The sequence below is a fragment of the Erigeron canadensis genome, chromosome 1 (assembly GCF_010389155.1).
Source record: "Erigeron canadensis isolate Cc75 chromosome 1, C_canadensis_v1, whole genome shotgun sequence".
NCBI lineage: Eukaryota > Viridiplantae > Streptophyta > Magnoliopsida > Asterales > Asteraceae > Erigeron > Erigeron canadensis.
In genome coordinates this window covers 50,530,907-50,558,556 of record NC_057761.1, presented here as the reverse complement: position 1 = coordinate 50,558,556, position 27,650 = coordinate 50,530,907, and the positions used below count along the sequence as shown (strand labels likewise).

The following is a 27,650-nucleotide window of genomic DNA, read 5'->3' as shown; positions in this document are numbered from 1 at the left end:
TGGGTAAAGTGGAACGTACTTCATACGACGTCGTTTCAATTCTTCACCACCTCATTTTTATTATTTTTAGAGGCATCACATTTAATTGGGTAAAACCTTGTCAAACACTCGAACTCAAACTTGTTTATTTGAGAATTTCCATTAAATGTCTTTCATATTTCTCGAATTCGAAATCTTCATCATGTAAAGTTGATGTTCAATCATTAAGCTTTAATAAGAAGTATATCAACTCATTATTTAACGCATCTGTACTAACTATTACTATTTTAATATTAATCCTTTAATATAACATATTAAAATACATTTCTCTAATAATTTATCGACTAATCATATCGTTCGATTTTATCAAATTGACTGTCGCTTATGCAGTGTTGTAAATATAGGATTTATTGTCCGATATATCGGCAATATATTGGTTATCGGCCCTTCACCGATAAGAAAAATGACTTATCGTGCAGTTTATCGTTTTGGTCAAATTTTGGTCAAACTCGGCACTTATCGATCAATATCGGCACTTATCGGTCAATGTTGGTCAATTTTTTTCTTTTTAAAATCTGGGTTTTTATCAAATATTAGGGTTTATTACTTTCTTTAATTCAATTTTTTCTAGCTAATTTTTAATTAATTCTTTAATTTTTGAGTTAATCTTTAATAATCTTTTAACTTCTAGTTGTAAGTTGTAAGTACTTTCTTTACTACCGTTTTCCCTTTTGAATATAGTCTATATATACTTAAATTTTGAAACTTTAATTGTAATTATTTTCTTTTATATAGTTTTATATTCTAATTATTGATGCATTGTATTACAAATTTTTTATTTGTTAGTATATATATAAATTTTAGATAAATTCCTTTACATTTTAGGGTATCCAATATATCCTATTTATCGCTTATCGGGGGTCGGCCGATAATAAACCGATAACTGATATTTACAACCTTGCGCTTATGTCATCATTTAATTTAATTTTAAATTGAAGATCTTAATAATCATAATTATCTAAGTATATTTTTATATTAATATTAAGTCTTATTAGTTTATACTTTTTTCTTTTTCATCAATAATTTACATTTTTTAGCCCTAAATACTTAATTTATATTTATTACAAGTTTGGATGGTGTTTTGGATCACATTTCGAAGTGATTATTTTGTTATTACGTTTGTAAAACACAGATAATCGGAAAAAATGCTTGAATAAAAAAGTGATTATCTACTAAAAATACATAGTACATGTTTTTTCAAAACTCAATTTTGAAAATACGTAAAATCTATTTTGAAAATGCAACAACAAACGCATCTTTGCATGTGTTATCAACTGTTATTTTCCCGTGTAATACGTGAGATAAATATAACTTTTTTTTCAAAAGACACGTTGAAATATTATAATTATTCAGAATAGATGTTTTGTATTGAAAACGATTAGTATGATATAATAAAGTAAAGCTAATTAGAGATACTACTTGCTGAAAATTGATAACAATATTATTTTTAAAATGATTTTTATTCAAGATGGTTAGTAAAATATATGTGTTATGTGTTTACATAATGACAATGTAAACTAAATATAAACAAAATATGTTTATTTAGTGTACAAAATTTGGGGGAAAAAAATGTGTGTCTTTTTATTTGTACAAAGTTAAATATCGAATTTTAGTAACTTTAAAATGTCATATGTGTCTTAATTTATTTTAAAATGTGTAAATCTCTTATCTCTTATATAAATAAAACAAAATTGTTTATATGTGACATGTTAACATTTTTTTCTAAACTATTTTTTAAATATATATGATGTCATAATCATTTTTTATTTTGAAAAATAATCGACTTTATGTTAACTCTTTATTTTTAAATCTATATCTACTATTGATTTATCGTAGTTTTTTTTACCTTTTCATCACCTTAATCAAGTTTTATATATTAATGTTCATCTTTACAAGTATCTTGTTATCTCAATATCAAATTATAATGTATCGACAACAAATTACATACATATTTCTATATACTTTTTGGTTTTAACTTTTTAATTAAGCGGTCCGAGTTGAACCCGGGTTAATTAGCTAGTTTTAATATGAACACTTACTTTGGGACATATGAGATAATGTTTAATAACATCAGGCATTATAATATAAACTTTATTACGAATATGACGTTGCTTTATTATATACATACATATTGTAGTTTACCACTCAAAATTTAGTGTTCATATTAAAATTGATACACGATTAATCATGATATACATATTTATTCAATAAAAGTTTTACCATTATTTTTGCAAAAAATTTTAAAATATATTTGTGTGAAAAAGTTTTTACCATTACATATTATACTAAAAAAAGAACATTAGTTAAAGCAAACTAAAATCAAAATCTAACATTAACCCTAGGGTGGATGGGGATATTTTATAACTTGTTAAATCATTATATTCAAAAATTACATACAATATTAAATAAATGTCTTAATTATAATGCATAATATATTACCGAACACTCTTAAAGAAAAATATCTAATTGTGTTTCTTTACATGTGTACTATGCTATTATTATTCTATTGAATCATTTATAGATGGCGGTGGCTGGTAGTGACAGCTGTTGTTGGTAGTTATTAGGTGGTGGTGATTGGAGAGGCTTGAAGGTAAAGGGGAAATAAATGTGTAATCGGAAAATTCCATCAGAAAAGATGAACAGAAAGTTGATCGAAAAAGAAAGAATGGAAGAATAAATTTATTTGTATGATTTTTCATTTTTCGTCCTACAAGTAGCTATTTTTTCACTTTTCGTCCCTCAGGTAGCTATTTTTTCACTTTTAGTCCTTCGGTGTAAGGTGAAATGGCATTGGTACCTTCACGTGTCTAGCACGTGCGTACATTAACGACCATTTTTTAATGCCGTAAGGCCAAAGAACGATTATTGAAAAAATTGGCCAACTTTAGGGTCAAAATTATAATTTTTAAAGTTTAAAGATCAAAAGTGAAAAACGTGTCAACTTCAGGGACGAAAAGTGTAGTTTACTCTTAATTAAATATATCAAATTTTAATTACAACTCTTAAATTAAACACAACATTAGTCCTTTTATTTTATATGTTTAGACAAAATATAACCTTATTTGTTTTTGTTTTTTTTTTTTAAATTAATGTATAATAATAATAATATATAAATAAATAAATAAACTAATGTTTTGTCAATATATGATAAACTTAATAAACTAAAATTAAATACTATAAGTGGTAAAGTCAATTGACAAAATATAATTCACATAGAAAGGAAGTTTTGAACGTTTGCAATTAAGCAACTTTCGATTACTTTATTTAACTTGTCCAATTACATGTAATAAATAATTACGGATTACGTATTTATTAAATGTTAATTAAATGAAGGTTAGTCTAACTGGTCAGAGGTACTCCCGGTTTTACCCAAGGTCTTGAGTTCGATCTTTAGGGATGACAAAACCTTGGGGTTTTTCCCTCTGAATATTTGTAATTGCCCATGGTCAACTTCTCGTTGTCTAGGGTACATGCAAGGCTTCACCATTATACGGTGATATTTCCCCGATGTCGTATGCCGACTGAATGTTCGAAAAAAAAATGTTAATTGGGTAAAGAAAAGGGACTAATGTTGTGTTTTTTCAATAATAAATTTGGAAATAACATCATTATTTTGATCTAAAGGTTATTAATAAAAGTTTGAACTCATTTAAGGTTCTTGTTTCTCTATAAAAGAATTTAGGATCTTGTTATATTGGTAGATGTACATATATAGATTGGTAGATTATTGACTAGCTATGTTATTAACTAGTTTGTTTACCCCGGCGTTGGCCGGGGTGGTACTTTTAGTGTTTCTCAAAATCGTTTATCTTTCAACGTGCATTACGTTGAGTTTGAATATGTTAGATATATTTGCTTTTCGGACAGTAAATTTGAGTCTATATTTGTCGTAACAATGAGATATAGTTAATATATTTATGCTAATATAACTACTCGTGATCACCTGCTATGTGCAGTGTTGAAGTTAATTCAAAAGAAACATTATCACTATATAAACTTATTATAAAGCAATATAGCGCTTTTAAGTATATTTTTTGATAACAGTATATTTTTATGTATTATTCTTAATCCTCAATAAATGATATTCTAAGATATCATTCTAGATTAAAATGTCAAAATAAAAGTATTGTATTCATAATCATTCGATCCAATTTTGAATTAGCTCTAAGGATCAGCTCACCTAACCCATTTTATTTAATTTTAAAAGATTATAAATTTTCACAATTTTAAGGCCCATTTTATTTAATTTTACAAAGTTAAAAAAGAAAACTGTTGTAAAATAAAATAATGAATCATATGTTTATGGTAAGGCACAGTTTACGAAATGAGGTGAGTAGGTAACGTTTCTGCCTTTTTGTGTCACGCGTGAGGTGTTTAAGCTAAATCCTAAAAAAAGATAACCCACCGATGGTTTTGCAAATCTGTGGGTACTTGCTGCTTTTTTATCTCATTCACTTATTTTGAAAAACCATTTGTAGTTCTATTGGGTTTTTTTTCTCCCTTTCCATAAAATTGTTTGTATTTTCTTTCCATCAACAAAAGGGTTTTTATATCGAGCTTCAGTTTCCTTTGACAACTTTTAAGTAAGAAAATTTGTTTGATTACAATGAATCTATCACTCATCAACCAACACTGGCGACAACTGCTACCTACCATGCCACCATTAACTTCTTCTTCGTCTTTCTTTTCTAAAAACTTATGAGTATAATATACTTGTAGATGTTTCTTTCTTTTCTAAAAAAAAAAATTTATTCGTTTTTGTAAATGAGTATAATATACTTGTACAGTTATTCACTTATTTGCTATTTGTTTGAGTCATTGACGGTGAGGAAGTGAATCGTCGGATGACGGCCCGAGACGCCGCTGCCATCCCATATGAACATGTGGACCTAGCTGGCTGGGATCTTCGACATATTATCTTTTAGTTTAATGATGAAGATTACTCTTTGTCGCGGTGGTTGTTGTTCCAAAGTTGTAAGATGAAGATCCATGGCGGCAGCTGTTCCCGGTGATTTTTTCCGGCGATGATTCATGCCGGTGGTTTGTTTTCAGATTTGTTGGGTTAGGTTTGAATTTATAATTTTTTCAGATTTGATGCTTATGTGTTTGTATATAGACTTAATTTAAAAAATAGTATTAAAAACAGATGTGGCAAGGCATGGTTGGAGGAGAGGAGCTAGCTACTGTAGCTCTCCTCACATGACCGCCCATTTCAGATTATTATATATATATAATTACAGTAAAAAAGAGAAACAAACCGAAAGTTGACTGCCACACCGCCCAGACAAGATGATACCATATTTGTTTTTGCTATATAGAAAAGTGGTTTTTGAAATGATGAATAGACACGTCAGTAGTCCATGACCCATGTTTTTTCCCCCGACATTAACAAACATATGGAGTCCATTTAAACCGTGTTGGCATATTTATAGTACTGCAAGTGAATTTTATATATACCATGGTCTCTAACTACAAAGTATGGAGGTTTTAGTCAAAAATTTCTGTCTATAACAACTTTGAAAGAAAAAACTGTACGATTAATAAATTTTGAGTAGGATTTGGGTATCATTATCATTAAAGGAGTTATATGGAGCTTAAAGTTCAGATTTATATCCACTAAACATTTGATTTTGTAAATCCATCCTTAATCAAGAGTACACATTATAAAAGTCCTGAAACTTCCTTGACAAACACACGTACACTAGTTAGACCAAAACTCCAAAAGTATAAGATAAGTAGATAATCATATATTTATCCAACAGTTGTGCTCTAATATCCTCCCTTATTTTTTCAAAAGTATCGTTAGTATTTCAAAAGATAAATAAGTTTCGAATCAAAGTAAAAGGGTGTTTGGAAATACGTTTTGAAGTGATTATCTGATTATTACGTTTGTAAAACACAAATAATCTAAAAAAGTGATTATCTTGCTATGAAAACGCAGTTTTGAAGTAGCATGTACCTGCCCGCTTTTTCAAAACGCAGTTTTGAAAACGCATAATTTATTTTTAAAACGCAAAACCTGTTTTGTTATCACAATTACAAACACCCCTAAGGTAGCTATTTCAAGACCAAATGTTCCAGATATTATTTCTAAAATGATTACATTTAATTTGATTTTTCCCAATGGCATGTGATTTTGAAGGGAAATATTATTTTGACTTGAAAATTATTTATAAAAAAACCAAGTAAACTGAAAACCAAATTTCAAATCAAAGACAACTCTTTGGAGTTCTGCATTTCCTTCTCTTCTTTTTGTTACCCTAAATATAATGGATTGACACGTCTTTTACACACGGGATGTATAGATTCTTTTTTCTTTACGAAAAAGTTAAGAATTTGTAACTACGACAACGAAAATGGTATATGATCCCGGTAAAAACGAGGTACGGGAGAGGTATTATGTAAACAATCTTACCTCTACAATCTTACCTCTACCCAGAAGTACGGGAGAAGTATGTTGCTTCTAGAAAGACCTCCAACCTAGGGTTTTACTCTTGACACGGCAAAACAAAACCAAAGCCAAAAAAGGAAATCGAAATCTCTCTCAGATTAACCGAAAAAGCAGATTAACCGAAAAAGCGAAGAACTTGTGTTGGTAATTCTTAAATCATTACTTGTTTAATATCATTAGGATATTCTTTTGATTCATATTGTCTTGTGACTCTTGTCTATCCACACATTATTAATTTATACATTGGGGCACTAGCTTAATACATTTAGCACCGAAAAAAAAAAGAACGCGCCTTTAGTGTTTTTATTTTGCTTCATTATACTAATTTGTTGTTTTTTGGTGTTGATCTACGTATTCATATACGAGTATTGTGTAAAAAGAAATCAATACAACCTTTTTTTTTTCCGAATAAGAAAATAAAATATAAAAACAAAAGATAGTATAAATATAAGATCAATGCCAAAACCCAAAGTAACAAGTAAGGGTGGGGGAGTGTCTCACCACCCCTCCTCGTGTTTTATCCTCCTCTCCGCCCGCTCCCTAATGACACGGATTGCTTCCCCGCCCCTCTTCACCTTTTTATATTTTATTTAATTTATATTATATTTATTTATATTTCATTTAAAAAAAATACAAATTGTTTTAATATAAAAACTAAATTTTTCAATAAATAATTTTATAACTACAAAATTTTTATAAACCAATTAAAATAATTATAATAATAATAATAGCTTAATGTATAGAAAAAAAACACACACACTTTGGACCACTCTAATAAACAGCTAAAAGTTTCAGGGTTAAAATTAAAAATACATGTTTGTCTCTTTGACTTTGCCTTCTACAGCAAGCCTGCAACATATATATGTCAATAGATCCTGGTTTGAGTGGAAAAAAAAACATTGGAAAAGAAGCCAACGGTCATCAAAAGCGACATCAAAACCAGCACCACCCTCCCCAAATCCCTCCCCACCCCACCGGTACTGGTTAGACAAGGCGATGTTCAATCCGGCACCGGACCGGCACCGATTCCCTCACCATCGAACTATGTCCACCCTAACAATTACTTCATGTTGCATGGAACAACAGGCAACATTATAAGTGTCTCAAAATGTAATCAACTATATATGAATGGTATAGTGTTTAAGGTATTTCAATTTATTAATTGTATGTAAGTAACTTGTTTTTTTTCCAAATCATGTAATGTAACACCAGTCATTTTAAAAACCTGGATTTCAAAAACTTTTGCCAAATGACGTTTAAAACGTAGCGGAAATAGGATTACTTAAAAAATGTCCCAACCGAAACGGTTGGCACTTTCAATAAATGGTGTTACCATTTACAAGTATCATGGCACCAAAATGGTGTTATCAAAATGATATCAATGAAATCTAAGTCATGGCACCAACATAAATGTCATTCATCTTTACAAGTATCATAAATGTAAATAAAGTACCCGAAACATAGGCAAAGGGAAGTCTAAGCATTCAACAACCTATGCTAGTCTTTTTTATTGCATCTACCCCATCTCATCAAGCTAATCCTTTCATAGCTCAAACCTGTTTATCCTGAAGGACACAACATTTTCATAAAAGCAAGTGTTAGCTAGTAAATTAGCTAAGTAAGATACACACATTTAATAAAACGTTCTTCATTTTACTTTCATAAAAATTCGTTATGTTTTACTTATCAAAACATAATCACATTATATATCATCCACAACAATCATTAATCAACCCATACTTCCCTTTTTCCCACGTTCATTCACATTTCATATCACATCAACGAGTACATACAACTTAATGAACATCTTTTAACATATCAACATAACTTACATCTTAGTCAATATCTCATATCATATCATCGTATACTTTCAACATAATCAACATCTTGAAAAGGCATTAGGTTCGAAATCACCTAGGGTGATAAACGGATCGAAAACCTATGGAAATCATCACTGAAATCACCTGAATCCTTGAAAATCACCTAGGGTTTTGTGTGTAAGAGTTTACTAGGGTTTAGATCTGAATAAAAGGCATTAGGTTCGTGCATGATACCCTATATATGCTGTAGAAACTTTCAAAACCTCACATTTAGGCATTCGCACTTCGTTACAACTCGTTTCGACCCTTAACGGCTCTTTTAACGCCTACGAAAACACTTATCGACCCTTATATCTTATCGGGAACATTAATTGACTTTATTAATCATTATCAACTTTAATTTTCATTACTTTAAATCACTTTAACAAATATCTCATGTAAATCATTTAATTCACGTAAGCACATATAAAACACATCGTAACTAACGGTCGCTAACGGCAAGTTAATGGTCAACGTCAAAAAGTTTTGGGATGTTACAATTTTCCCCTCCTTAAAAGGATTCTGTCCTCAGAATCACCTCTTGATATCATCAACTCCATTTCTCTTCTCACTTCTTCCCATACACATATAAGTCAAAATTTTACCACAATTACCACTTAATATTCAACCGAACTTCCAACAAATCCGTTTTCTTCACCTTTCATCTCACCTCTTACATTAATCAATGTGAATACCGTCAAATGAACACGCCCGCATCATGATATATTTACAATTATGTTCCGGATCATAATTGTAAATATATCATTTTTCACACGTGTACCTTTAACTATACTCACACATCATATTGTCCAACATTTCTTTCACAATCCATCATGACAATAGTATACTAACTACAAACACATATTTCACATACACATATAAACACACAACACGTTTTGGGCATATTGGCTGTGGATGAGAGGAGAAATCCACAGTTAAGCGTGCTCAGGCGGCATCAATGCCATATGGGTAACCCTTCTGGGAAGTTTGCCCGAGCAACCAGAAACAAAGTCGTGAGCCTGCGGGCAAAGCGAACAATATTGTGTTGTGGTAAGGCGGGGTGTTACATGTAATAAACCAACTTAAATTTAATTGCTGACACATAAAACGAGCATGCATAGTTTGTTACACACAATGCGCATTTGTGAATGGTAACTTACTGTAACAATTGTGATTCTTGACTCTTTGACTATGTGTATATTTGACTAAGTATTAGTTAATCAATATATGTTTTAATAAAATATGAGGTCCAATTGAGTGCAATGTGTTCATATGGGTCAACTTATTGTTCGATTCGAGAGTTATGTACTAGTCGAGGTCATTAGTAGGTGCTAGTCGATTTCATTTAGATGACATTTAACTTTAGCTAAAAATGAATATGGATCCTATCCACGGGTCAAAACAAACCCATGACCCATCCAAGACTAACCCAACCCTCCCCACCTTATCCCTTCTTTATCCATTCATTCAATTCTCTCATTCACTTTCTCTATCTACCAAATGCAAGAACATTTAGTTCTCTCCCTCTCCCTCTCTAAACTCTAGTTCATTAAATGTTGTTTCAAGTGGAATAATAACAAAATCATCATCCTAATTATCCTTCTAGCATCATATCAAAAATTCAATGTTTCAAGTGCAAGAAAAAGCTCCATTTAGGTCAAATTCGGGTTTGGTGGCTTGTGGAAATTTTGGTAAGTGTTTCCTAGCTCAAATTCATCATTTCTAATTATAAAACTGGTATTTCAACTAAATATAAGCACTCTTGGTCTTCCTAGCTTCAAAATCCAAAATTAGGGTTTCAAGTTCTTCAATTAGGTCAAAAATCGACTGGGAGTCAAAAGTGATGTTATGAAGTGAATCTTTTGAGTGGGTTATGTTCAAATGAGTTTATTATGTGCAAAAAATGTGTTCAAGAACTTCCTAAAACTAATCCTAAGCCAAAACTAGGTTTTGGGTCAATTTTGTGTTCAAATGGGTCAAGAACGATTTGGACATGTAAATGTGTTAAGGAATTGGATTTGAATGATGAAACCTGTTTAGTTATACTTAATGATGTTTATTTATGCTTCAAAATGAGTCTTGGAACCTCCTAAATCAATTTCAAGGTTCAAAATTGAGTTTTAGGGTCGTTTTGGTTGCTGTTGTTCTGGTGTAGTTTTTGATGACTGCGGCGCAGTGGGAGGGGTAGTCCTCACTGCGGCGTAGTGAAGATTTTCGGATCAGAATGGTGCTTGGGTCTCACTGCAGCGCAGTGGGACTGCTTAGGTTTGACTGCGGCGCAATGAGACTAGTCCAGTCGAAAGTTTTCATGTGTCAACTTCAAACGCTTATAACTTTCAATCCGTAAGCCCAATCGAGTCATATGACCCATCGTTAGAATCGTATGAGAGTCTAGTTTCTTTTGGTAACATTGATTTGGGTCTAATCTTCTTTCATTTCTAAAAATGTCGAGCCAAAGTGTCTTGCTCTTACCCGGGAAGATCATTGTAGCGTCAGTGGGTTTGCGACTTGACTTGAACCAACTAGACCAACTTGTCCTAGGGTTTAGAGATGATATTGATGACATTGTGTTATACATTGATAGGTCGGGAACGTTTGGTGAACAATTGACGTTGTAGCTCTTTCTAACCTTAACATTTACAAGGCAAATGTGAGTTTTCGTAGTTTCCCTTACTCTTTAAGAGTCGGGCTGAAAAGTGTACTTTGTGCATGAAGAAATTTGTGAATTACATGTTGTGTGATGATTTTGTAGACGTGCAAATATGTGATTCCATTGTATGGTTATTGTATGTGTATGTTGAGATGTTTTTAGGGTAATTGGGTATATATGGAAGACGTTAATGCCTTTGAAAGGTTGGAGATGTGGTGGGAAGGCTGCGGGTGATCCTATATATAAGCATCAAAGGCCTTTCAAAAGTATTATCGTATGAAGTATATACACATGGAGTTGGGTTATGTGTGTACAATGAGGGTCATGGATGATCAAATTATGTGCAATGAATACAATGAGGTGCATGACGACAATACAAACGGGTACTTTTAGTACTTGATGACATTATACGGGTACGATATGTACTTGATGACATTTTACGGGTACTCTTAGTACTTGATGACATAAGGGACGACATGCGGACATTGAGAGACATTGTGTACAAGTGTGCAAATCTTAGATTATGTTTGATGTAATTATGTATAGGACGACATTGGTACGCATTCTTGTTCATTATTTCCTACGAACTCACCAACCTAGTGTTGACATTGTTTAGTACACTTTTCAGGTAACCAAGAGAATCCAAGAGCTTGGTTTCATTGCTAGGAGTTGGAATATGACCATGGATCTGTGATTCATTACCCGCTGATGGGACCTTGCTTAGGATCATGAGTCATTGTTATGCCTGAGATTTTCACCTCCAAGATCTTCAGGTTCCAAGATCTTGAGGTTCCAAGATCTTGGGGCTCTAAGATATCTGACCGTTATTTTAGTTTGACTCAGCTGTACAGGAACGATTAAAACGAAAGACTTGCCCCCAAAGTCAGAATTTATGGTTGAAAACATGTAGAAATGACTCCACAACGTCCATTTACCAAATAATCAAGTCAAAGAGAAGAATCTGCTCAGTATCCCAGATTTTCAGGATAGTCAGCTCCAATATCCCGGATTTTCAGGAGAGTTAGTTAGACCCTTAGTCTATATAAACGAAGGAGGTTGATCGATATTAGGCATCTTATCTTCTGCACACTTATTGCTTACAACACACTTGTATTCACACACTACTCTCTTTATTCTCATCACCATTCTCACACTTAGAAAGATCGATCAACCAAATTCCACCTCTTGTAAACATTTTTACGATAATCAATAAGATAACAAAGGCAGGAACGACTGCTTCCTCCCGGGGTTTTTATGCCGGCAATCCAGAAGGATTAAGGGCTTTTCCTCGTCAACAAATCACGGTGTTCTTACTCCTTTTATGCACTTTACTTTATTTCTATTTTATATAACGTTTTTCTTACGATTATCGCTCATATCTTTACATTTTGCTTATTGTAGATCAATGTTTACAAAGTAATCTTTTTATTTACGTTCAAGTATTTTAATTAAACATATTTTATGGTTTTATACTGTTTCTTAACGAATTCTTAAGTATTATCACGTTTTAAAGTTTTTTATTCAAGATCTTGGCACTTTAAATGTTCATTTATTAGATTTTACAAGTAGATCTTTACTTTTACAGTCCTATCTTGATAAAAACATTCTTTTAAACATTATTTTACGTGATTATTCAATATCTAGCAAATACATTACATTTTCGCAATTATTTTGACATCTCAGTATATTGAACTTTCAAGATCTTTAAGCACACAACCTCACGAACGAAAGTTTGGTTATATAATTGATCTAAGTCTTCAAGGTTGATTATCTTGGATAATTTTTGACCAAAACAGTCATCTTTTGATATTGTTTTGTAAACTCTTGATGGTTGTATGCTCCTTGTGCTTTTGTGACATTTGTAAACAAATTGTTGGGTTCACGGAATCCTTTTAAATTCATATAGTCTCGTTCTACGATAATTTCATCTTGTGTCATGCATTTCGGTACATTTCGAACCTAACTCGGGGTGTTACACTTACACTTTGGGACATTATTCTTAAGGGAACTCATTAACAAATATCAATTGGTAACCGGCTAACTTTTCAGCATGTAATCCATTATACAAGTTGGACAAAATAACAACCTACTTACATTAAATAAATGAAATTGAAGTATGGTACATACTATGAGTCTATGACTATTTGTGTTTAGTTGATTACATTATGATACACTAATCCACGTGAAATATTTTTTATAAGAAATAACCGGCACAAGAGTGTGTAAATGACTAACTATGCATCTTGTATTTATTTTTATTTTATTTATTTATTGAAAGGATCATTTGTTCGCAATAGATGATCTAGTTTATGTTGTCTTAACTGGGTCCACGCTAGAGAGTCCCTCACCCTCAATACCTAGTAGGAGGAGAAACCCCCAACTAAATCGCCCGAATGCACGACATTTAATTGGGATAAAACCCTGCCCCTTCTGCGGGACTCAAACCTATTTCATTGGAGGACTTTATTTGTGAAATACCTTGAAATGTTTTTCCCATGTCTCGAACTCGAAACCTCCAACATGTAAAACTGATGTTCAACCATTGAGCTATAAAGGGAAGTACTTAATCATGTTTTTCATTTTTCATTTGTGGAAAAGAAAAAATAACAATGTTAGGATAAGAAGTCAAAAATAAAAAACCCTTATTAAATTCAATGTTGTCATTTTCAATTCTATTTAACATTTAGTTGAAACTTGAAACAGATGTTTCAAAAATTAACAAACAAGTCAAAGTCATTGGGTGCCCATGAACGTAGACAAGCCAACACAACCTGTATTCGATAAGAATAAAGCTCATATTATAGCCAGTAATTGTCAACTGTTTACCTTAAAGCATTTTCAATGAATGCTTATAAAAGATGTCCACAAATGATACATGTGGAGTGATGTCCACAGGACCATAAGATTATTCTTCCATTAGATTTACTCATCCAAACGAAGATTAGATTTACCATATATAGAAAAGTTGTCTTCGTAAAATATGTGAGACCCAACTACATAATAACTTAATAACTTATGTAAACTTATAGGGTAGAGGTTATAACATGTCGTGACACTATTATGGGATTTGGCAAAATTGTAAAACAAAACAGAGCCGGGCCAACACGTCCTGTATTTAATAACCAAGCTAGTCATACAAGACTAAAGCTCACATTATATGCTCTCGTCTCGATACCAAAAAATGATAGCAAATGAGAAACACGATAGCACGAGACGATACTAGTCTCACGCCCATTAGAGCTAGCAATTATTTACTTTAGCAAATTTTTTGTTAACTCAATATTTCAAAAACATTTTTATATTATTATTATCGTGATCATATATGATATCATTTTTATGTGCATCTAAATACAGTGTATCAAAGCCATGATATTTATTTAAATATCTCAAATTATAAGTTCAACTTCTCTTACAACTTTCCCCTTTTTGGATTCAATTGGACATTTTTAAAATGAACAAGCTCTAACTTTCATAAATCATACTGGATGAGTGATGGGTCAACTTGTGGAATGATAACGTTTTGTAGCAATTTCTTTGCTTTCATTGCACCCCTTTTCCCTAAATTCATGAAAATTATGATTTGTATTTACTTGCAGAAGTCAACAACAATAGGGCTTACAGTTGTATTTTTATCAACACCACCAAATTATGTATTTTTTTCAAATACATACGTATATAAACAAATAAATATCTATGCATGCCATACCGGTTTTAACTTTTTTAAAGGCGTTGCCTTCTATTACTCGTATCATTTTATTTCCCCTTAAACGAGGGATGGTAGTATAGACATAAATAAAAATTGATCACTTTATACAAATTAAAACCCACACATGGCCATATCTATTTCCTCTTATCATCACCCGTCGAGATAGCTTCGATCACTACGTGCTTAGATATCAACTCATTATGAGACTCTCACTAGCCAATATATATCAAATACTTAATTTTAAGCACAACAAATGTTTATCATAACTTACGTTTCTTTATTATTTAAGAATAAAACAAAAATAAAACAGGACATTTGGTGCAAATTGGCCAGGCCAATAATGGTGGTACATGTGATTGATGTGAAGAAGAGTGAATGAGGTTGGTGGAATTTTAATAGGTGCACTAATCGTATCATTACCGTAGCCCGTACGTGTTGCCTCTTGGATCATCCCGTGTGGTAGTGTGGCTGATCAATGAATATTTGTTTTGTGTAGAAAACTTTGATTAAAATATGCCGCCTTGTGTTATTTTCATTCATTATTTATAAACATGAATTCAATTCATTATCACCCTGTCAATTATTCATTCGTCGTCTCATAATATTCATTGCACGCTTATTTCACGGTCCTGTTTTAGTTGATTAATATTTTGGTATGATTATTTGTTGATTCGATCTCCTACAAAGTTTAAGTTTTTATCCTTGTCGGTAAAGTTTCTTTTCTATCGGAAATACATAGTCGTTTTAATACTCAAGGTATATATGGTTTAATTCAATCTATTTTCTAAGGTTTGTTAATGCATAAATAAATTTCTTGATTTTAGATGAGGTTTGTTCGTCTATGTAATAAGTGAATAACGTACAAACCACAAAGAAGTTTAAAGGTTAAGATGGGAATTTGGAAAAGATATGGTTAATAATGGAAAACAAAAACAGGTTAAGGGGCTAAAATAAAAATAGTCTTAAGGGTTAAAATGTAAAAAGAAAGATTTCTGTGTTTTTTCTTTGGGTGGGGGAGGTCCATCGAAAAAATAGTTGATGCCAGGATGATAAAAACTTCACGCCTCTCATTTTTCATACTTTTTCAAGAGCTCAAAAACCAGAGCAAAAACGTGGAGGTGGGACTTGTTATTTCATCACTTGCAAATATAGTTCGGACTGAGTAATCTCTAATGACAATTAATGTCTTTTAAGTTTATACAATTATGAACATGTAAATGTTATAAAACTTTATGAATGAACTAGGCATTCAAACTATAAAAAAGATTAATAATGTTAAGCTATTCTCATGTACGTAATGTTATCATGAACGTTATCGCATTTTTGAAAGAGTGGTTTATAAGTTATTTCAATTTTCTTAGGAACTATTTTCATGAATGTACTCTTGTAGACGGAGTAAGGGATGATATGTTATAGTGACTTATTGCACACAAAATGCATATCACTATATGACTATATCTATGGGTTGAAATGAAATTCTTGTGTATCCTTAAATCAATCACAAAGGTTTGAAATCAAAATTCAATAAAGTTATTAGGGCAATTATACTCTCAAGATTAAGTCAAAATTTTATTAGGGCAATTATACTCTCAAAAGTCAAAATTAATATACGCTAAACAAAATTATGCCGATCGATCATATATACAAGGGTTACAGGGTACTTAGCTTTAAGAATCATTTCTACTAACTTGACCACCAACGAATGATCTAGTTAAGAATTTTTCTTAATGCATAATTGATGTGTTTTTCTCTGTTTCGAGTGTGACAGAGTCCAAGAAGAAATTACTACTGTATATCATACGTACACATAAGTTCACATTTAACTCATTCTCCATTATACACAACGATATCATACGTGGCATCATCATTTTCCACTATATTTATGTAGGACTTGAACCATCGTGTGCGCGTGGTATCATCATTAGTTGATATACTAATCCAGTTTATATATATACGAGAGCAAGTACCTGTGCGTTGCGGAGGTAAGATGGTGAGGGTCATAGGTAGGTGATATGTGATAGGTCATAGGAGGTGATATGTGATAGAGTGTCATAGCCAAATGTCTTAGCCGTATGGGCTCCGCCCTCGGATTTAAAAATTTGTCGAAAGTATATCGAATGACATCTCTAATGAAAAAACATGAAATTTTGAGAACACCCATATAATTTTTATAATTTATCGATGTACGGTTTTTGAGATAAAAGATTTTGAAAGAATTAGAGGAATAAAATGATTTATGGAGGAGAGAGAAAGTTGTAGACATTGATGTATGGTACATCATGCATTATCATTTGTACATTGTTAAAATTGAAAGTTAAAAGTTGAAACCCTATTTGCTTTATGATATAATACTCGTATAGATTTAGATAAGGGAAGTGATCCCTATACAACACAATTTTGCCAGACACAACAATACATGCATTAAACAGTTGTATTGTATAACCTTTTAATGCATATATTGTTGTGTATGGTAAAATTGTATTGTGTAGGGATCATTTCCCATGCTAAACGATATTCCTCCTGTCTAACATTTAAAGTTCCAACATTTACTTCCCCAAAATGCCTCTTCTATCAATTATATATTATCAAACACCCTTTATCTCTCTCCAAATCTCAACCAATCATCTTTTTTTTTTCTCTTCCATAAGTCATTTATTCCTTTAATTTATTCAAAATCTTTTATCTCATAAACCGTACATCGATAAATTATAAAAAATATATGGGTGTTCTTAAAATTTCATGCTCTTTCATTAGAGATGTCATTTGATATACTTTTGACGAATTTTTAAATCCGATGGCGGAACTCGTACGGTTAAGGCATTTGACTATCACACTTTATGACCTATCACCCCACCATATCACCGTTGCAACGCGCGGGTACTTACTCTCGTATCTTGAATATATACAATATATGAATAACTGAAAATCGTTATTTATGTATTTTTATCCCTAATCCGTTATGATCGCTATGAAAATTATCTTTTTTTCACTTAAATGTAGTTATACTATACCATGATTATTTCTCTTGAACCTTTTCAATTCGTACCCATACTAAGCTTCCCAAGTTTTGTTATAACTAAGAGATAGAGGAGGAAACATCCCAAGTATTTTCATGAAATAAGAATTTGTGTATTTTAATACCAATAGTAAGTACAAAAATCAACAACTATTTGTTTCTAATGAAGGAACAAAAGGAAATGACAACCAATAAGCCTTGGACCCAATATTCTACCAATGGTCCCTAAACAATAAGGAAACTTCATGCATATGGTAAGTACTATTACATTTTTTTCTTTTTTGTTTTGGTCAACTCGATCCACCCCCTTCTATATAAACCATACCCCATTCCATGAAGTTATCAAACTTATTTGTTACCTCAAAATATATCCACTTTAATTTATCATACAACTCATTCCTATCTTTCTCACAAACTTAATTTTCATAAAAATGGAGGTGGCATTGAACAACAACAACAGCCACAAGTTCTTATCCAAAATTGCAACCAATGATGGGCATGGTGAAAACTCACCATATTTTGATGGTTGGAAGGCATATGATACTGACCCTTACCACCCTCAAAACAACCCAACCGGTGTTATTCAAATGGGCCTAGCCGAAAATCAACTTTGCTTTGATTTGATCCAAGAATGGATGGCAAAGCACCCGGAAGCATCCATATGCACACATGAAGGAGGTTTTGACTTCAAGGAGATTGCTATTTTCCAAGATTACCATGGGTTACCAAAGTTTAGAAGCGCGATTGCGAATTTCATGAGTCGAGTCAGGGGAAGCCGTGTGAAGTTTGATCCTAACCGTATCGTGATGAGCGGTGGAGCCACTGGAGCTCATGAGACGGTGGCGTTTTGCTTGGCTAACCCTGGCGAAGCCTTCTTGGTGCCCACTCCTTACTATCCAGGGTATGATCGATCAGTCTACTTATTTCACTTTTCATCTTTTAAACATATTAAAGCACGAGATAAATAAGTTTTTTTTGCAAACAAATTAAATTATTATTATTACTCCGTATAATACAATAACACTACTTGACTACTTGTATAACATCTATAAATCTTATATAGATATTAGATTTATCCGTAAAATTAAGTCCAAGAATATTAAGTTGCAAATTTATAATTTATATATGTTTTTATAATTAAGGTCTCCATGATGCATATATATTTATACGCATGCAAACTTAACTATGACTTCAGTGTTCTATTACATATCTTAGTGTGAGCAAAAACCGAACCGGAAAACCAAAAACTAAAAACAACCGATAAAACCAAACCGAAAAAACCGAAAGAAATCCATTGGTTTGTTTTTTGTTTTCTAAAAATCGAACGGATCGGTTCGGGTTTCGGTTTCATATGCAAAAAAACCAATCAAAAACCGAACCGAACCGAACTGAACCCATTATATTTTAACTAGCGTTGTACCCGCGCGATGCAGCGGGGAATAAGAAAAAACGTCGGTGGTTTGATGGTGGTTTGTGGGGCGGCGGCGAAAAGAAAAAAAAATAAGCCGGCGGCAGTGGATGCTGGTTTGATGGTGGTTTTGGGGGCGGTGGTGGATGGTGTTTATGGGGGGAGAAAATCAGAGAAGGGGGGAGGGAGAGAAAATCGGAAATCGGATGAACGTATGTGTGTGTAATGAGCGTGATAGAGAAAAAATAGGGTAGTGTAAATTAGGAGGGCATAAAAGACATTTTAAAGGTAGAAGTGTTAAAATGGGGTGGGATAGTTTGCTTATTAATGGAGTATAGATATAGATTTATTTTATATTTATATCATATTACACTTATATTTATTACTTATAATTTGTAAATATGTTAATATATTTAAACTTTTTGGTTTTTTAGTATACAAATCTATAGAAATTGTATGTTTTAGATGATTTAGATGAAAACATGCAATAAAATCAATTCATTTTATAAAAGTTATATTACTTTTAACACCTAAAAAACATAATTAGTTAAAATAAATCATCTCTATATTTTAGTTTCTATTGTTAACAATTGAAAATTAAATTTATAACATTATAAACAAAAAATTTAAAAAATATATTTTTCTAAAAAAACCGTAACCGATCCAAACCGAACCGAAAAACCTAAAAACCGAACCGAATAAAAACCGAATTCAATGGTTTTGGTTTTTTAAAAATGGAATGAATCGGTTCGGGTTTCGATTTTAGCCAAAAACCAACCCAAATCGACTCGTACTCACTCTTAAGTCATATCTATAAAACTACAGAATTTATCCAACTTGTAATTGATTGGTTGTCTAAATATGGAGTTTTATATATGCGAATGAAATTATACTAAAGTTGGTTATTGTGATACCAAATGGATGAAAATGTCACACAGTTTTATCCACCTATGTTGCTCTAGCCGGTGGACATGTCAACAATTTAATAAGTTTATTAAAGAACGATATAATGTGAACCGTAGCCAATGATTCAAAAATTAAATGATAAATTTATATAAGATCAATGACGTGCACTTGCTATTATAAATGCTTGCTACCATCCAAAATCCACGTCAGATATAATCATATTGTGATAATTTAGTTAATGTTTTGGGTCTAGAACTTACTATTCTGTAGTCCACAGTTTGAAGCACATATGTCAATTACTGACCTTGAGGTTCTTTTTCTTTCAACTAATTAATGTTATTATGGACTTTTGATAAAAATAAGTTAATGTAGTTAGAAAATTTTCTGAACGACTAATTTGGCTAACTTCGATTTTTATTGCAAACACAAAAGTCAACCTTTGATCAGTCATTCTTTATTGTTAATTAGAATATACGAGTAATATATAACATTTAGTATAATACCAATATATAGTTCAAAGTGGATCACCAACTTCTAGTACTACCCATACCCAACTAGGCAACTACTAGAATTATTGTTATTTTTATAATAGATAGATGTTCTTGTGATTTATAATTTGTTATAGTTCATTTTTGGTAGTAGGATTTTCAGCATCACACATGCATATAAACTCTGATTGCATCAATTAATTAGTTAGTATATCAAAACACACTAAATTAATATGAAGTAATCAACTAACCCATTTGATTATCAAATTTAATATAGGTTCGATCGTGACTTAAGATGGCGAACTGGAGTCCAGCTTATACCCGTTGTTTGTGAAAGCTCAAACGACTTCAAAGTCACCCTTGAAGCCCTCCAAGAGGCTTATGACAAGGCCAACGAATCCAACATCAAAGTCAAAGGTTTACTCATAACCAACCCATCAAATCCATTGGGTACATTCTTCGACAAAGAAACACTAAAAACTCTAGTCACTTTCATCAATGACAAAAACATCCATCTCGTTTGCGACGAGATCTACGCTGGCACGGTGACTAACGCGAATGAATTCATAAGCATAGCCGAAATCCTTGATGAATTTCCTAAAATATGCGATCATAATCTAATCCATATTGTTTATAGTCTCTCAAAGGACATGGGCTTCCCCGGGTTCAGGGTAGGAATAATATATTCCTACAATGACACCGTAGTGAATATTGCGCGAAAAATGTCAAGTTTTGGGTTGGTCTCAACCCAGACCCAAAACATGATAGCCTCGATGCTATCAGATAATGATTTTGTTGAAAATTTTATTCACGAGAGCAGGGTCAGACTAGCCAATAGGCACGATACGTTCACAAGAGAGCTGGCCCAAGTTGGAATAGGCAGCCTAAAGAGCAATGCAGGGCTCTTTTTCTGGATGGACCTACGTGGTTTCTTGAAAGACGCGACATATGAGTCAGAAATGACGTTTTGGCGAATTATAATTAATGAAATCAAGCTTAACGTGTCTCCAGGCTCATCTTTCCATTGTTCTGAGCCAGGATGGTTTCGGGTTTGCTTTGCTAACATGGATGACGAGACAGTTACGGTTGCAGTACGTAGAATTGAGTCCTTTGTCCTTAAAACCAAAATGCTCGAGATCAAGCCCAAAAAGAAACAATGCTGGAACCTTCACCTCAAGTTATCGTCTCGCAGGCTTGAAGATATCATGTCACCTCACTCTCCACTCAACTCGCCCATGGTTCGAGCACAAACTTAGACGAACATCATGCGAGTATAAATATAAAGTCTTTAATATAACAAGGTTTTTCTAGTCTCTTTTTCTAAAAAGAGGCTGGTTATAGAAGTGTAACTATATAATGTGTGATTTTTTTGTTACTTTTTGCAACTTACAATGAAAGTTTGATGCATTTTATTATTTTATTAAATAAACTTTTTGTGGGCTTTACCACTTCATATTGTACGTTAATTAAGTTTAATCTAAAGTTTAAAATAAACTATATATGCTCCTTTCCAAGTTATTTTATTTGTTAACATGAAGTCACTGCTCAATAATGATTGCAACAGTTTAGTCTATTTTATGTACGTGTGTTTTATATAACATTTAGGTGGCCAATAATTTGTCCACGCCAAATAATGCATACTTCAATTAATAATTAAACTTGGGTAATCCAATTCTAATTCGAAGGACAAAGAAAAAAAAGACGAACTGAGAATTGAATATAATAACGGATGATTCAGACTATAATAACTGAATCCACGTTAAAAAGTTTCCTCACTCAATCCACGTTAAAAAACCTCCTCACTCAATACTTTGTATAAGGAAAAATTATTTAATAATTCGACCAATGACTCGACAACATATTATGAGAAAATCTTTTTTTTTTTTAGACTCGAATATGAGTCTCTTAGATCTTAAATAGCTAGCTATCCCCCACCAACTGAGTAGAGTTCGTTGTTACTTGCATATGTAAATTATATGGGTCTACCGAAAAAACTTTTCAAAGGTAAGGATATTTTGGTAACTCATGTTTTCACCATGTCTCATTATCTAAACTACATTATAAAACATTTATCTTTTCTAAATTTTACAAAAAAGAACTTAATAAACTCAAATTATTTCTCCTCTTTTCCATTCATTATATATCTCTATCAAATATACTGATAATAACTTTAATAAAATTATTTACAACATACATCCTTCAACTATGAAAATAACTACACTACCACTTTTACATAAATTAGTTTTAGATTAATAACTACACCGCCACCATCGCCGCTAGCGTCTCCGCCGCCACCGCCTCCGTCTCGCCGTCGCATCCTCCAAACATTTGTCTATATTAATATTTTATTATTTGTGGGCCGGATATTGGAGCAGTATCAAAAAGGCAACTGGGTTATTGGGCCAATTACTAATTAATCTAACACCATTTCAGAGAATAGTTGACCTCAAAAGAACTACTCTTACATAAGTACATAACTACAAAATTAATTACTAAGGTCTTTCCCAATAGGCATTTCGTGAGCTTTTTGTAAATCTCTTCTACGTCTTCCTCTATTGATACAAAGCTAGTTGACCCTCTCTTCTTAGTGGCTCGTCCATTTTAAGAAGAAGTAAAATGAGTGGGCCCAAACTCGTTTATATGTGTTTAGTATATATATAAAATTTTTATGTATGTGATGAGGAGAGGTGTTAGGCCATCTCCAATGGTCTATTGGTTAGTTCCATGGCAAACTGAAGCCCAGTTTGTTACCATTGGACATTCAGTGTGCTTCATAATTTGTTTAGTCAGTTTGCATATGGGCAAATTGAGAACAAATTAACAATAATGCGGGCCCATATTTGTTAAAACCAAATATTTTGACCGTTCCATGCTCACATGCTACTTCCTTTTTCTTATTATTATTTTTTTTTTTATGTATTTTATAATTTAATATAAATGATGATGTGACGTGGACAAACTGAGTTTCAATATGTTGGGTTGGAGGCAAAATGAGTTCAGTTTGTTGGTTTAGTGTGCTGGAACAGTTTGCTGATGTGTTGCTGAGGTGGCCGGTGTGCTTGAGCAAACTGAATATACCATTGGAGATGGCCTTATTAAGAAGATAATGTTTTTGGATGTGTTTTAAAGAGAAAAAAATTGATGTGACAATTAGAAAGAAATGAGTTACAGCTCTTTGTTGTGAAGCCTAAAGCATCTACAAAAAGTCAAAAATGATAAAAGTAAAAAGGCTATATACATTGCAGATGGAGTCTTCAAAAGCTACAGTTAGTTTGGACCTATAGCTAGATTATATATATATAGATATTATATATTTTTATATATAATAAAGAAAGATTGTTTTTCAAAAGTATTTTTAGAAAGATTATGATGTGTTATGATCACATAATTTTTAAAAAGTTTTTTATTTTATTTATGATGTCATATTTGAAAAAGAAAAAAAAAATCTTACTTAATGCTTCATTAAAATTCCTAATTTATTTGAAACAAATAAATCTTAATTTTTTCTATAAAATATTATGAAATGTCTTTTTATACTTTGTTAACGCAACATGTACTCTTATTTTACGTATCATTGTGTTAGTCGATTCACTATCTTCATATCAAGTTATAGTATATTGATAAAAAAATTACATACATTCTTTTACATTTTTTTGGTTTTAAAATTTTGATTATAATACCCGGATTGAACCTGAGTTACTTAGCTAGTATATATGTATATGTAACTTGTGTTGTAAGACTAAAGAACGTACCAAATATTATTATATATGTACTTCGTACTTTACCTATTGAGGAAAACTCGCGAGTTATAAGAAATCGTTAAGCTTAACATAAATAGCAAATAAATAAAACTAAAGAACCAAATATATTACTCGTATGATATATATGTACTTCATACTTTACCCTTTTGAGGAAAACGAGTTACAATAAATGAGCCTGCTAAACGTCTCGAGATATTTGTTACATGTTGATTTTTTGGCTCTTGAAATCTATCTATCTATCGCCAAACTGATATACTTGTGAAAGATTTGCACATGGCTGGGCTATGCGTGAAGTTTAAACATGAACTTGTAAAGAATAACTAGCTAGCTTCGTGTGGATCGGGGAAAACTGTCCATTACAGCTTACTTTTTTCTTGTATTATGGCTCTAGTAGCCCTACAAGATTCATTTAAGATGCATTTTAGTTATGGTTTAGATGCCAGATGGATCAGATGTACGTTTAACGTTAAAAATAGCAATTAAGCAAGCTAAAGCTAACGTTAGAATTAACATTGTATTCAACTAAATTTTAGACCTATGTCATATACATGAGTTTTATAACATTATTAATATAAGAATTCATATATGAAACAAAAAAAGACTTATACGCTAAATGGAAAAATATACTTAAAAGGAATTGGGATATTTAAACGTAAATACTGAATAATAAATCATATCAAGGTTGTATGGTGTAACAAGTATGGGTGTTCAAACGGTCGGGTTTCGGTTTAATAAGGTTAGTCGGTTTGGTTTAATCGGGTCTTAAATAAAAATTTAACCAACCAATACCCAATCCAAAAATGTAAACACCCGATCCAAACCACCCAAAAAACATTCGGTTTAAATGGATTGAGGCCCAATAAATCCAAAAATGTAAAATGATTCAAATATTAAACTAAACATATATAACGACTTATCATGGATAGTAAATTAGAACTAAATTTGTAACATATCTTAAGTAAATTAACTACATAAATATAGTGATGGTGTTGTCTTCATGATATCATACTACAATTATTCGAGAATACTTGCATTTTGACTACGCGATATATATAACCAAGTTCATCAATATTAACTTATCGGGTTTCGGTTTGGGCCCCAAATTTTATTTTTTTACCCAAAACCAATCCAATACCCGATACTTTTATTCGGTTATAACCAATTAACCAACTAAATCCAAACAACCCAAACCCAGTTAACCCAAATCCAATTGGATTGGGCGGTTTTCTGGGTGAAACCAAATAATGAACACCCCTAGTAACAAGGTTTCTTTTATACAAACTTTTTTAAAGAAACAATATCTTTACTTTGATTACATAATTGATTGAGTTCTCATTAATGTCTTGCAAAATAGTAACTTAATTACTAATAACAACAATGATTATCCTAATTATAGTTTGATTACAATTACTAATTTGATTACAATAATAATATAAAATATTAATATAAATATGTAACCTCCCTAACTTTTAGTTATATGTTGTTATTAGATAGACATTATGCAATAAAGTATTAATTATTTTTAAATTAGGTTAAAAGTGTAAATTGGTGATGGAAAACTAAAAAATGTAAGTTAATTTAGACATATGTTGATTTAAATAATTTTGAGAAATTGAGAGTTGTGATTGGCGAATGTTGTTTTTGTTGACATTTCTTTATCTCCAACCGGAGCTAAGTACTTATGAGAAACTTGCATAAATGTTTACGTACGACTGAACAAAAATCATCTTGATAAGTTGATATGGAAATAACGTACAAATAATATGCCAATTTCTAGTTCCGGCTCAAGCTTTTTGATGGCCTTAAACGAGATCGATTTTGGGGGCCTATTTTATTAACATACAAAGTGTAGTATACAAATAAAGAAAAAAAAAACAGGTTCCTGGTCAATCTTAAAACATAGAAATCACTAATTCACAAAAATCAATAATAAAACTTAGAAATCAAAATTAAAAATCACTAATAAAACTTTGAAATCAATAATAAAACTTAGAAATCACCAATTCAAAAAGTTATTAACATACATACATTAACGGATTCGGTATGTCATTGACAATCAATAATATAACTTAGAAATCACTAATTCAGATAGAAACTATATATAAATAACAGAATTTAGAATCACGAATTAATTAACATAAATCACAATAAAAATAGATTAAAAATCTACACCAAAGATAGTAATCTACTTATCTACACCAAAACAGATTTTTTGAGCATATAAGAATTTTAAGAACGTAATTAAAAGATTTTGATTTTTTGGAGCATAAGATGATAAGAACAATAATGAATAAATTTACCCAGATTTACAGATGAATCTTCAAGCATAAGAACGTTGGAGACGGTTCGATTTCACCATAATTACAACTATCGAGCGTTGTCATTATATTGTCAGAGAAAATCAATGGCGTGTAGCTTTACAATTTTCAAGGAGTGAAAGAGGTGAGGCGTGTGAGTGTGACTGCGTCTGGTTGCCTGGAGAGTTTTCAATTCTCAAGCTCTATTTTTTTTCTTTCTAAAGCCGTTTTTTTTTTTTTATCTATTTACAAGTCCAAATATCACAAAAGTTGGGGCGTTGGTGGTTTTTGGGGGCCTCAAGCGGCTGCTTGACCCCATTACACGGTTGGGCCGGCTCTGCCAATAATTTCTCATTCTCCACGTGCTTAGCATTTGGGTGTGGATGGTTCCTAAAATGTTTTTGAAAATGAATGAAATTTGTCAAAGTAATTAGGTCTCAAATAAATATAATTTGATGAGATGTTTTTTATTTTTTAAAAATTTAGGAGAGTGATGTGACCAATTTATGCCTATCGCCCATATCATTATTGGCCATTTTATTAAGTGTTTTAAGTCGCTTTTGAAAGAACCTGACTCGATAAACCGAAAATACAAGATTTTTTTCCCCCCCACTGCGACTCAGTGGGGTTAGGACACCTCCTACTGCGACTCAGTGGGAAATCTCTGATCTGCGGGTGAAAAACCTCCCACTGCGACTCAGTGGGAATTTTCTGACTTGCACCTGATGCAAAAACCAGCCATTTGACATACCAAACAACTCCAAACTATAATATTCATTTGCCCAACTTCCACAAACTAAATTTCAAATATTCCAACAACTATAAAGACACATTTCAAACACATTTACAACATCAACGAGTACACAAATCAAGATTTCCATCAAACGGGTCATTTACCCATTTTGACACCTTTTTGACCAAAATTATGAATTCACAACTATCCAAAAACTTTACAACTGGAACATTTACAGAAATTCACCCAAAAGCATGACCTCAAACTAAAATGTACCATGAGCCAAGAAATGAGGGACAACTAAGCTTCTATACCAAAAGATCGTCATTCGCACGG

The 27,650-nt window shown here is 32.0% G+C and overlaps 1 protein-coding gene across 1 annotated transcript; it reads left to right on the top strand.

The window, feature by feature from the left end:
• Positions 1-18,058: 18,058 nt before the first annotated feature.
• Positions 18,059-21,971, top strand: LOC122602635 (1-aminocyclopropane-1-carboxylate synthase-like). The gene is made up of 2 exons (XM_043775236.1): positions 18,059-18,622; positions 20,801-21,971. The coding sequence occupies exons 1-2, from the start codon at positions 18,153-18,155 to the stop codon at positions 21,777-21,779; spliced, it is 1,449 nt and encodes a 482-aa protein (XP_043631171.1). The 5' UTR covers positions 18,059-18,152; the 3' UTR covers positions 21,780-21,971.
• Positions 21,972-27,650: the final 5,679 nt, after the last annotated feature.

What these genes read in the sequence shown, in the direction of transcription:
- LOC122602635 (XM_043775236.1), top strand. Translation starts at nt 18,153, where the DNA reads ATGGAGGTGGCATTGAACAACAACAACAGCCACAAGTTCTTATCCAAA. An exon ending in CCCACTCCTTACTATCCAGG is followed by an intron (nt 18,623 to 20,800) that starts GTATGATCGATC and finishes AATTTAATATAG; the next exon opens with GTTCGATCGTGACTTAAGAT.